This window comes from Pteropus alecto, unplaced genomic scaffold (genome assembly GCF_000325575.1).
Source record: "Pteropus alecto unplaced genomic scaffold, ASM32557v1 scaffold251, whole genome shotgun sequence".
In the NCBI taxonomy this organism is placed as follows: domain Eukaryota; kingdom Metazoa; phylum Chordata; class Mammalia; order Chiroptera; family Pteropodidae; genus Pteropus; species Pteropus alecto.
Genome location: NW_006431048.1, coordinates 1,566,256 through 1,579,183, shown reverse-complemented (window position 1 = coordinate 1,579,183; position 12,928 = coordinate 1,566,256). Strand labels below are relative to the sequence as shown.

General features: G+C 34.3%; 1 protein-coding gene across 2 annotated transcripts in view; it reads right to left on the bottom strand.

The window, feature by feature from the left end:
- STXBP5L (syntaxin binding protein 5 like) overlaps positions 1 to 12,928 on the bottom strand; it is a 257,780-nt gene that overhangs the window by 9,510 nt on the left and 235,342 nt on the right. For both annotated transcript variants that reach the window (XM_006905548.2, XM_006905549.1), the window contains 3 exons: positions 7,563 to 7,920; positions 5,518 to 5,683; positions 2,948 to 3,059 (listed from right to left, as the gene is read on the bottom strand). In XM_006905548.2, the coding sequence (XP_006905610.1) occupies positions 2,948 to 3,059; positions 5,518 to 5,683; positions 7,563 to 7,920 (636 nt within the window). The remainder of the gene's footprint in view (positions 1 to 2,947; positions 3,060 to 5,517; positions 5,684 to 7,562; positions 7,921 to 12,928) is intronic.

The window sequence follows — 12,928 nt, the reverse complement described above, 5'->3', positions numbered from 1 at the left end:
TTGTTTCCGTTGTGTTCATTTCTTTTGCCAAACAAAAGCTTTTTAGTTTGATTCAAGCCCAGTCATTTATTTTAGCTTTTATTTCCCTTGCTTTTGAGCTCAAATTCATAAAATCCTCTTTAAGTCCAAGATCCATGAGTTTTTTTCCTATGTTTTCTTCTATGCATTTTATTGTTTCAGGTCTTATATTCAGGTCCTTAATCAGTTTTGAGTTAATTTTGTGTGTGATGACAGACAACAGTCTAGTTTCATTCTTTTGCAGGTGGCCTTCCAATTTTCCCAGCACCATTTATTGAAGAGGCTTTCCTTTCTCCACTGTATGTTTTTGGCTTTTTTGTCAAAAATTATTTCCTCATATAAATATGAGTTTACTTCTGGACTCTCAATTTTGTCCCACTGGTCTGTGTGTCTGTTTTGCTGCCAGTACCATGCTGTTTTGATTACTGTCACTTTGTAGTATAATTTGAAGTCGGGCAGAGTGATGCCTCCAGCCTTGTTCTTTTTTCTCGGGATGGCTTTGGCAATTCGGGGTCTTTTGTGCTTCCATACAATCTGATGATTTTTTTGTTCTATTTCTTTAAAAAATGTCAATGGGATTTTGATGAGGATTGCATTAAATCTGTATAATGCTTTAGGTAATATGGTCATTTTAACTATGTTGATTCTTCCAATCCAAGAACACGGAATATCTTTCCATTTCTTTGTATCTTTTATTTCTTTTAATAAGGTCTTGTAGTTTTCATTATATAGGTCCTTCACATGTTTCATTAAACTTTTTCCTAGATATTTTATTCTTTTTGTTTTAATCCCTCCTTATTTTTAACCTCCAGATGTGGGTAAAGGGCAAGCCTGTTTGTGTCTCTGCCCCTCCTTCCAGTCTCCACCTGGTTTCTTCTGTAAATCTTTAGTTATAGGATTTCTATTCAGGTAGTCTTCAGGTGATTCTCAACATTCTTGATGTTGCTGAATTTTGATGTTCACAATATATGTGAACTCATATTTAACTCATATCAATGTGTGTTCCAATCTCAGGTCTGATCTTTTGTTTAAATTTTGGCCCAAGTCTTCATTCCAATGTTCATCTTGCCATCAGCCTTTGTAGATCCCAGTTGTTGTTTTTAAGTGTGTGTGTGCATGTGCGTGTAAATACTAGAAAATGAGGTATGTGCATGATGGGCAATAATATACATATGTTAAAATTCAGTGAATTTATAAGACTAAAAATTTCTCCATCATTTACAAAGCTGGTTCATTTCATTTTAATGAAGTAATTTTTTTTTTAATTGAAAAATAATTGCTGTCTTGGTAAAAAAAAAAAAAATTGGCATTTCCAAGGACATAATGTTATGAATGTAATCTAGATCTTTTTTTTTTTTTTAAATAAGAGCCTTATTGGGATATAATTCATATACCATAAAATTCCCCCATTTAAAGTGTATGTCAGTGGTGTTTAGTATATTCACAAAATACTGTTTTTAGCAACTATTACTACTTTCTAATTTTAGAACATTTTCATTACCCCAAAAAGAAACTCCGTACCCATTAGCAGTCACTCCCCAATCGCTTCTTGCCCCTGTCCCTGGCAGCTACTAATCTTTCTGTCTCTGGATTTGCTTATTATGGATATTTTATATACATGGAATCATACAATACGTGGCCTTTTTTGTCTTCTTTAACTTAGCATGGTGTTTTCAAAGTTCATCCATATTATAGCATGTATCAAATTTCGTTCCTTTTAATGGCTGAATAATACTGCATTGTATGGAAGTACCCAGATCTTTGCTTAATTAAAAGTTCAAGAGAAAAGAGTTTTGATCAGCAAGACCAAATGGTGATGAGATATTCTGAAAAACATATCTTTTTTTAAATTTACTTATTTTTTTTACCGATCTTTCCTCTCCCGGAAACCATCAGTTTGTTTTCTGTATCTGTGGGTTTGTTTTTTGTTTTGTTTGTTTATTTGTTTTTTTAGATTCCACATTTATGTAAGGACATAATGTTATGAATGTAATCTAGATCTTTTATTTCACTTAGCATAATACCCTCTAGGTCTATCTATGTTGTCACGAATGGCAAGATTTTATTCTTTTTTATGGTTAATATTCCATGATATATATATGTGATATATATATATGATATATATACGCGATATATATATATATTATATATATACATATATATATGTGATATATATTACATCTTTTTTTTTTACCCATTCATCTATCAGTGGACACCTAGGTTTCTTCCATATCTTGACTACTGCAAATAATGCTGCAGTGAACATAGGGGTACATATATGTTTTCAAAATACTGTTTTTGTTTTCTTTGGATAAATAACCAGAAGTGGAATTGCTGGGTATTATGGCAGCTCTGTTTTTGATTTTTTTAAGGAATCTCCTTCATACTGTTTTCCATAGTGGCTGCACCAATTCACAATCCTACAAACAGTACATGAGGAAAGTATAGTCTTAATTGAATATATTCTTTCTGAAAATGTTCCTTTGTATCTTTCTGCAGCTTTTTGATTATTGTTCACTAGAGTCTCACTGATAGATTTTAAAAGTAATTTGTTCTGTAGTATTGGTAAACGTATTCTGAATAATTTGTTTTCTAGCCGTGGTTAAAGACAGGCACATTCAAAAACAGTTTTTTCCCGACTTCAGTAACTGAATGTCTTCACCCTGCCTTGCAGGTATAATCTGTCTGTAAATGACATGTTTATTAGCTTACTTATTATTTGTATGAATTTCAAGTACGATAAAAATAGTTAAATTATTTCCTAGTAAAAAGGGATCAATTTTATTCAAGTTAAATAAACAAATAATTTTTATTGTATGAAGCAAAATAATCTAGTCTAGAATTTGAGATCATATATTACATTAAGTTATATATACACACACAGGAATTCTACTTTGTGATACAATTTTATAATCAAGAGTTTACTCACAGAGTTCTTCTCTGTCAAATGTTTGTCCACTTCCACCAAAGAGTCCCTTTAAAAAGCCTCTGTTTTGAGCTTCTGGAGTCTCTATGGGAGTAAACAAATCTCCCAGCATGTCCTGCATCAGATCCAAAAAAAAAAAAAAAGCATTAGAGTAAAAATAAATTGATAGATCAAAAGATAATACTGCAGTTGTTAGAACACATAATGAAAAAACAGTGTTTTCCAATTTTCTTGGTGAGTTTTGCTTTGCTCCCAGTTTTATCTCTGGTATTTCTTTCTCCTTTACCTTCCCTTCTGCAGTAGCTGATGTTCTAAAATTTTTATTTTTCTACCCTCTTCTCCCCTTTACAATTAGAAAGCTTGGGAAGATGATATATTCACCCTAGGATTAATTTTTACCTGATCAATGACTATCAAATTAGACTTCTGATCTTTTTTAATTACTGAAGCTTCTGCCTGTCCTAGTCTCTCTTCTGAACTAAGCATGGACTGCCTTATAAAATAGGAAGCCTTTGGTGGTATGTGGAGAAAGGTTGGATTTATTTTTATGTCAAGTACAAAATTATGCAATGGCTCAAGATAAACGATTCAAAATTGGCAACTATCGAATGGTGAGGTACAATTGTTCAGAATATTTGGTGTGCTTAGAATGACTGGAGAAAAATCTTGTTAGCAATACAGCTACTCAGGCTTTATTCCACACATAATAAGTTAGAATCTACAGAGATGTGCTCTGGATATCTATAATTTTAACTTGCTCTCTAGGTCTTTCTAAAGCAGATCAGAATTTTAGAACTATTGGTATAGAGGAAGGAACTTCAACCAGAAATCAGATCTGTGACCTAATAGTCATGTCTCAAGTTTGTCTATGAACTTGGGACATGACTTTATCTTCATCATCTCCCTTCACCTTTACTCACCAGACCTGTGATCTTCCTCCTAATTCCTTCTCTTTAGAAGTGACAGCACCATCTACTTAGTTCCCCAAGCTAGAAACCCAGGAATAGTTATTAATTCCCTCCTTTTCCTCCCTCCTACCTCTAATAACCCTGCAGTCTAACTGATTACACTTCATAGCTATTGAATCTGCTAACCTTTCTTCATTCTCACTGCTGGCTGCCTTATTTCAAGCCACTGTTATTTTTGGCCTTAATTATTTTTAAAAAGCCTCCTAATTGTTCTCCCTACCTTCAGTCCTAATTCCTCAAACCAGTCGTCATACTGCAACCAGAAAATTAGTTTTAATAAATAAATTTGCTAAATCTTTTTAATGACTTCTTATTGCCCTTGGGATAAACGCCAGATTCCTTAAGGAGCTTACTATGCGCTACAAGATCTATTCTCGACTAATTTTCCAGCACCATCCTTCCATTCTTTTCACTTCCCAACTCTGATCTTTGTTGGAAGTTTCCTGAACCCCTGGGCTTTCCCATGCCATTACTCTGTCAAGAATACCATTACCTTTCCATCCCCAGCCATCTATTCCTGTGGATAACTCCTACTCGCCCTTCACAATTCTTTTCTAACTACTCACTCTCTCTGTTCCGCCAACTCAAGTGTCCCTCTTGCATGTCTCCCCAGCACTGGCACAGTTATATATGAACAGCATTTCCACAGAGTATTGTGTTGTCTGTTTACTTATTTCTCCCTCCATACTAGTAGGTAGGGACTTGTATCTTATTGTACCCTAGAGCCTAGCAAAGTCCAGGCATATAGTAAAAACTCAATAAGTGTTTGTTGAATAACAATAATAATATGTATTATTTATTTTTAAATATTTATTTATTATTTATTTTTAAAACTTACTATATTCCAGGCACTGTGCTCAGTGCTATATATGAATTCTTAATTCTTACAACAGTGTTCCAAGATAGAGCATACCGGTAGATTAAGTAAAACGTCCAAAGTTACACAAGTGGGCAAAATACAACTTAAATAGTTTAGAGCTTATATTCAACCTCTATACTATAGTGAATGGATTTTAGTTTTCTTATTTGTAAAATGAAGGGGTTGAACCAATTAAATTTCTCAGATATTTTAAAAAATTATGTGACCAGTTTTACTTACTCAAAGATAGATAGGCTTTTATATTGTTTCTAGGCTCTGCTTACTGTTATGATCAAAGACAAATGCCCACTTCTAACACACAGAATAAATATGTATCATTTCGTATGTCTCTGAATCAAAATTAAGTTTTCTTAAAAAAAAAAAAGTCAACGAACTCCCTGAATTGTATGCAAATTGTTTGTATGTACATACATATTCCCCACCCTGGAGGGAGAGTTTATAATCTTTCAGAGGATTTTCCACAGGCAAAAAAATCCAAAACAAAATAAATTAACCATTACTATGTATAATCTTTACATTTCCCCTTCTTTCTTATTTTTTTCTGGGTATACCTACAACCACAGTAGAATTTGGTAGGGTCACAATGATGACTATGATATTCAAAACATATTCTAGGGAAGGCATATTTGTTGTCTGGCTTAATAGTATGTTAGCTTTTAGACATCTCTAATTCTCTCTCTTCATACAACATGTCTAATGTTTTTTCATAAATGTACTTGACCTACCTGTAGATTATCACACATCTCTTGGCTGTATGTTAACCGCTGAATTTCAGTAGGAGAGACGAGGTATAATGCCTGCCCTTCATTGGTAAAACAAAATGTCCGTGCTATCCTCATGTCTGTCAGTGGTAAATAATTAACATCCAACATTGGGCGAAGACTAGGTAGGCTGAATGGAAAAAAAGCAAATGCACATTTCATATTTGAATTGTTGGAAGCTTTTAATTTCTCTGTATAAAATTTGCAGGCCTTTATAGAAAAACAGTGATTTTTATACCACTTTTATATTTTATGATTGTTTCTTTTTATCTTTTTGAAATCTCAGTTGTAATAAACTAGACTTTGACATAAAATCATATACAGAAAAAAATCATGGAAAAAGTTCTTCTGTGTTAATTCATTAGCAAATTTTCTTGAAGGATGGATAAAATGCAGTGGCCAGCAATTTTAGGATGCTTTTTGTAGCATTTCACATGTTCCTACAATATTGTTATAGCCTTTGGTTATGTCAGAAACACTATATCTGAAAGTACCTGACTATATACTTGGTCCATTGTCTTTTTTTAAGCAAAACTCCTGAGTCTGTGGAGGTTATACACTGATGGAAATGTGGTTTGGGTCCAGTTCACGGTGCCTCCATTCCCAGGCACCGTGATCTGGACCCAAACCACATTTCCATCAGTGTATAACCTTTTATGAAATGGCTTTGGTCCCCATTCCTTTACTCCCACAATACAGAGGAAATGAAAATTATTTATGACTTAAGGCACCTTCACTGAAGGCATGATTAATAAATAAACATGGCTGGGGCTGTAAGAGAATGAGAAAAAGTTATAAATGATAGATGAGAATTTACAAATCCAAATGAATACCACTCATCTGAACTGTCTTACCAAATGGCTATATACTTATCCTAATGTTGTAGCCACTTATTTTGCTTAAAATCATCAGAATGTCCCTTTGGAACTGTCATTAGAGACAGTTTTACAAACTACTGAAGAAAACCAGTCTCATTGCTTTTAAATCATACCTCTAATGCCAAAAGGAGGAAAACAAACTTGTAATTAAATTCTAAACTTTGAAATCATCCTACTAATTCCAATATGCACAATGATTTTAAATTATCCCAGATCATAAAACTAGCACCTTAAAAAAAAAGTGCTAATTTCTCATGTCAAAGTAGTTCACAATTACAGTTTAAACCCTAGAACCTGACCATATAAAATGGGGCCTGATATCTGTGCTCCTGGAATAGACTTTTTATGATGTTCTAGCTCTGTGCTGTCCAGTATGGTAGCCACTAGCTACATATGCCTATTGAGCAGTTGATACATGGCTCATCTGAATTGAGATGTTCTGTAAGTGTAAGTTATATACTGGATTTCAAAGACTTAGTATGAAAAAATATTAAAATGTATATGTGCAGGCATTTCAAGTAACTAAGCTCCTCAAGATATGAGTCTAAAACAAACCCAGTTAAACATCCATGATAGAGTCAGTCAAATTAATGGGTGGTGATGGGGAAGAGGTTATTCATATATGTAAAATGGAGGATGCAAATAATACTTTATTTTCTGTGTCCTAGGGAAGCTGTAAGGATCAAATTAAATTCTGTATGTAAAATTCTTGTGTGTACTTTGAAACATAGTAAAAGTAATACTTCATTTCTTTTCCTTGTAGTTTATTCATCTTTAAACTTTTAGTGCCTAGAATAGCTTCTGGGAGATAACATTTGCTCAATAAATGTTTGCTGAATGAATGTGTGAATGACTGGAAAATCATTCTTTCCTTAGATTCTTTAGTGTCATTAAGGTAAATATATTTCATTCAAAATGCAAAGAATTTTTAGCAAAAAAAAAAAAACCTCAACAAAAACAAAACAAAACAAAAACCCAAATTGTTGAACAATAAAACATTCATAAACATAATGAAACAATGACCTCAGGTTTCTTCTTGATAACATCTTGCACTTTACACATATACTTTTCAGAACTGTACCTGGTTGGCACTGTTGTGATTACCAAATAATTTATAAAGAAGGCAAATACCTCATTATCATGATATGCCCATTGGCACAAAAGCACGCCAGACAGGCACTGTTACACATGACTACCACATTTGCTTGCAGTATGAAAGATGTCTCAGTGATGTTATGAACATAAAGGCAAGTCTGAGAAGGCAGTGAGAAGACTTTGGCTTGTTTTTCAGAGCAGATTATTGTATACTGATGATCTGTTTCTTGGGACGGAGAGGGGCAGTTCATGACCAGTTTTCTTCTCCAAGATTTTTCATTTTCATCTATGTTGTTTGGATCCCTCCAAACTTCATACGGCGGTTGCATTAATCCACCAGTTTGATCCATACAGGAGAATGTTAGTACAGCTCCTTTCAATGAGAGGAATGTACCTATAAAAACAATTTCATATCACTGGCACATAAAATTCTTTCTAAAACAGCTGTTATCATCATCTATGGGAAATAAGCGTTTTATATTATAATAATTTACATCTATAGAATCATAATATTGCAGTAATAGACATAAATCAGTAGATTTGTGAGTGCATCAGTTGCAATAACTTAGAATCATAAAATGTTCTAAAAGGAGCCTGAAACTTCAACTTGTCAAACCCTTTCATTATATTAATAAGAAAATGAAGACCCATGAATATGAGACTTGGGCCAGGTCACATAGCAAGTTTGCAGCTGAGCCTGGATTAGAACTTAGGTTTCCTGAATCATGATCCAGTGGTCTTTCTTTATACTATATAGTCCATCTTAAAATTCTTTTTTAAAAAATATATTTTAGAAAATATATAATTTTTATTTATTAAAATCGACTGAAAAAATAATCATGCTACCTGATTCCATTTCCTTCTTTCACAGGTTCATTTGCTAGCAAATACTTTTTTTCTTCTTCTGAAATTGAACACTCAGAATAAATTTCTTGAAATTTTAACATCTAGAGTTTATGCTAACAATTTGGATTATATGGGAAAAAAATCGAACTACCTTTGTCTCTTAGGCAGGCTAATGCATCTTTACACAGAAAAGAGGTTTACTTACCTGGATTCTCCAAGTTTGAATATCCATGCCAGATTAATACCTATGGGTGATTTTTACCAGTCCCAGAGGATAGGATACTATAAAGTTTAGGAGGATAACTTGGAATAGATTGACCTTTGGACATTTCCAGATTCTCTCTTAAGCAATGCCCTAGCAGTCTCTTTCCTTTGTCCTTTGACATGTAGAGAGAGTAAGAGGATTAATAGAACTGATACCCCTCAAGAGCATATGTGTGACAGAGACATGAAAAGGGAAAGGGTGAATTTAAAAATGCATTCCTCTTAGAAAGTAGTTTATCAATAACTTAAAATACTTAAAATTTATCAAGTTCAAAATAACACATTGAGATGATTTAACTTCTCAATTGTGTTTCTAAACTCACTTTAAAACCAGAATTAGTAGCCTATGGATGTCCTCCTAGGCTAACTGAAGAGGACAGGAGAATAGGGGTTTAGGTGCTTCATTCTGAGGATCAAGGTATAAAAGACCAGCAATCCCAATATCCCATGAAGAAAAAATAATGCCAAAAGCTATGGCAAATTACTTAATTAGAATTCATCTAGAATTGATCCTTCTGTAAGACCACATTTCTGTAACTACCTGCTGCCTCAATTTAGAAATAGCCTAAAGTAGGTTAAAAAGATAAGAAATCTACATTTTTGAAGCCATTCTACTTATACCTGATGTTTACAAGCTGTCAGCATCAAACTGACAATTTCTCAATAAGCTGCCCTTGCCAAAACAGCTGCTTTGTTTCCTAATTTGTAGTCAAAAAAAGGTTTTTATATTCTGTTTATAAGGTTTATATAAGGTTTTAAGTTTTCCCAACTATTATTAATCTTTATAACTGTCTTTAATCTTCTCTGACTTAACAAAAACTTAAGTTCAAATTACAAATAGGTACTAATTCAGAAATGGGCTTCATTACAAAGCAAGCTAAAATTTAAGGACTTCTACAATAAAATCTTAATTCATTCTACAGTAATTGACCGCACAATTAATTAGGACTTTCCTCTTTACCGGAGAGCTCACTGGTTAGAAGTGTACATTATTCCAGCTTTCCAAATAACCAGGCCGCCCCATCTTCATTCAATCAAAAAATATTTATTGAGGGCTTACTATATGTTCTAGTCTCTGTTTTAGGCACAGGGGATATAATAGTGAATAAAACAGACAAAAATCCCTACCTCATAGAACTTACTTTCTATAATAGAAACAGATAATATATGATAAATAAGTATATATAAGTATATAAGTATATATATACATATGTACATATATATATATGAGATATTAGGTAGTAATAAATACTAAGGAAAAAATAAAGCAGGAAAGGGATAAGAACTCTTGGGAAAAGGTGTGATTAAATTTTAAATAGAGTAGAAGATGTTATGGATTAAATGTTTGTGCCTCTTCCCTCCCCAATGTGGATGTATTTGGAAATGGGACCTCTAAGAAAATTAGGTTAAATGAGGTCATAAGAGTGGGACCCTAATCTCATAGAATTAGTGTCCTTATAAGAAGAGACGCCAGAGAGCTATCTCTCCCTCTCTGTGGGGAAACAGGAGAAAGGCCATATAAACACATGGTGAGAGGGCAACTGTCTGTAACTCAAGGAGAGAGCTCTCACCAGATATCAAAACTGCTGGAACATTGATTTAGGACTTCCAGTCTCCACAAGTGTGAGGAAATAAATTTCTGTTGTTTTATCCACCTACCATGTGGCATTTTGTTATGGCAGGCCGAGCAGACCAGTATAGAAGAGAAGGCATCATACTGTGAGAATTAGGGGTCAGGAAACCAGCACAAAGTACTGATATTTTGATTACTGTGATTATCCTTTATCTCTGATCCAAGAGTCCATGAAACTGGCTACTTTATTAGCTTGCAAATAAAGTAAAATCTCAAACTTACAAATCTTGACGTTTTAGAGCAGAGAAGGGCAAATTCATAAGAGATAAGATCAGAGGGATAATATAGAACCAGGTCATGTAGCTTCTTGCAGGACACAGAAAGACAGACTTTACTGACTTTAAGGTGGCAGGATTTTGAGAAGAGAATGATATAATCTAATTTTCATTTAATAGGATTAGTCTTCCTGCTGGGTATGTCCTATAGGGAGTGAAAGTGGGAAGAAAAGCGAGTTGTTAAAAGGTCAGTACAATAATCCAGGTGACAAATGGATACAGACTTGCTTGAACCAGGTGGTAACTGTAGGGGTGGTGAGAAATGATCAGAATCTGAGTACATTATAAAGGTCAAGCCAAAAGAATTTGCTAATAAATTGGATTTAGAGTGTGAAAGAAACATAGTGGTCAGGGATGATTCTGTTTTTGACTTGAGAAATTAGAAGGATGAAATTGCCATTAATCGGTGTGAGAAAGACTATGGAGAAAGGAAGGAACATCGGGAACTCAGTTTTGAACATAATAAGTTTGAGATGCTTATTAGATATCCAAGTGGATGCTAAATAACTGGATATCTATGTCAGGAATTTGGGGCTATGTCCAGACTATAAATAGAAATATATGAGCCATCAGATTATAAATGGCATTTAAAGTCATGAGACTGGCTGATTTAAACCAAGGCTTGACTATAAGTAGAAAACAAAAGGTTCAAAGAGTTAGTCTTTGGGCATTCTGATATTTTAAGTCCAGTGAAATGAGGAGGAACCAGCAAAGGGGACTGAGAAGGAATAGTTAGAAATGTAGGAAGAAAACTAGGTAAGTAAAGTGTTCTGGAATTTAAGTGAAGTGTTTTAAGGTAGAGACAATGGTAAACTGTGTATTATGTTGCTGATACATCAAGTAAGATGTGTTCTGAAAACTGACCAGTGGATTTCAATGAGGTCAGTGGTGACCTATGCAGAGGTTTTTGTTGATTGACGTGGGAGAAAACTTGATGAGAATGGACTTGAGAGAATGGGAGAATAAAATTAGAAATAGTGAATGTAACACAACTATTTCAAGGAATTTTGCATTAAAGAAGTGAAATGGGTCATTATAAAGGAAAGTTTTCTCTTTTTAATGAAATAAATAACAGCATGTTTATATGCTGGTTTAGTAGAGCTATTTATTAGAATTATATAATTGTATGTAACTATATGACAGTATAATTAGAATTATAAAAAGGAAGTAAGAACAATTGCTGGATTGACTTTCTTGAGTAAGTGAAAGGAGGCAGAATCTAGTTGGCCAAGTTAGGAGTTTACGCAGCTTAGTCATAATAATAGAGAATATAGAAACCATGAGGGTAAAGGCAGATAGGTTGGTAGATGTGGTGGTAGCAGCTGTTGAAGTTCTTATCTAATTGTTTCAATTTTCTCTGTAAAAGAGGACACATGGTTATTAGCTGAGATTGAGAACAGTTGAGAAGATATTAGAGCTTTGAGGAGAGTGGAGAAAATTGCAATTGTTCAAGAGGATGGGAGAGAGGATGAGATAAAAACAGTATGATAACCCAGCAACACAGGAGCCCACTTGAGGTTATTAATAATCTGTTTCAAAATGAGACTGTTATATATGTGGTTATATATTTTTTCCCAGCCATATTCAGTTATACAGATATAGAAATAAAGTACCTAGAATTAAATTTAACCAGGATTGTGATAATGCTGAATATGCATGTGTGATATTGTGATTTATAATAAATATATATTTTTTCTTTATCCCTGGTTCCAGCCACAGAGCTCCTAAAACTCTTGGAATGTCCAGTGATGAGAGCAACACAGGTGTCTTTTGTTATGTTAATGAGGTGGGGGGTTGGCATGGGGGTGGAGGCTGCAGATTGAGTTAGAGCAACACAGGTGTCTTTTGTTATGTTAATGAGGTGACTTTTTGACCTCGCCTAAGGTTGGGGGCTGGCATGGGGGTGGAGGCTGCAGATTGAGTTAGTCGCCAATGGTCAATGATTTAATCAATTATGCATATGTAATGTCTCCATAAAAACCCCAAAGGAGGGGGTTTGGAGAGCTTCCGGATTGGTGAACAGGTTAAGGTACTGGGAGAGTGACGTTTCTGGAGAAGGCATGGAAGCTCTGCGTCCCTTCTCACATTCTTTGCTCCCGAATCTTTTCCATCTGGATGTTCATCTGTGTTCTTTCATAACAGACTGGAAACAGTAAGTAAACAGTTTTTCTGAGTTCCGTGAGCCAAGGTAACAATCAAACCCAAGGTTAGGATCGTGGGAACCTCAGATTTATAACCGATGGTTCAAAAGCACAGGTTAACAACCTAGACTTGTGATTGATGTCTGAAAGGGATTGGGAGGACAGTCTTGTGGAACTGAGCCCTTAACCTGTGGGATATGGTGCTATCTCCAGGTAATAGTGTCAGAATTGAGTTAAATTATC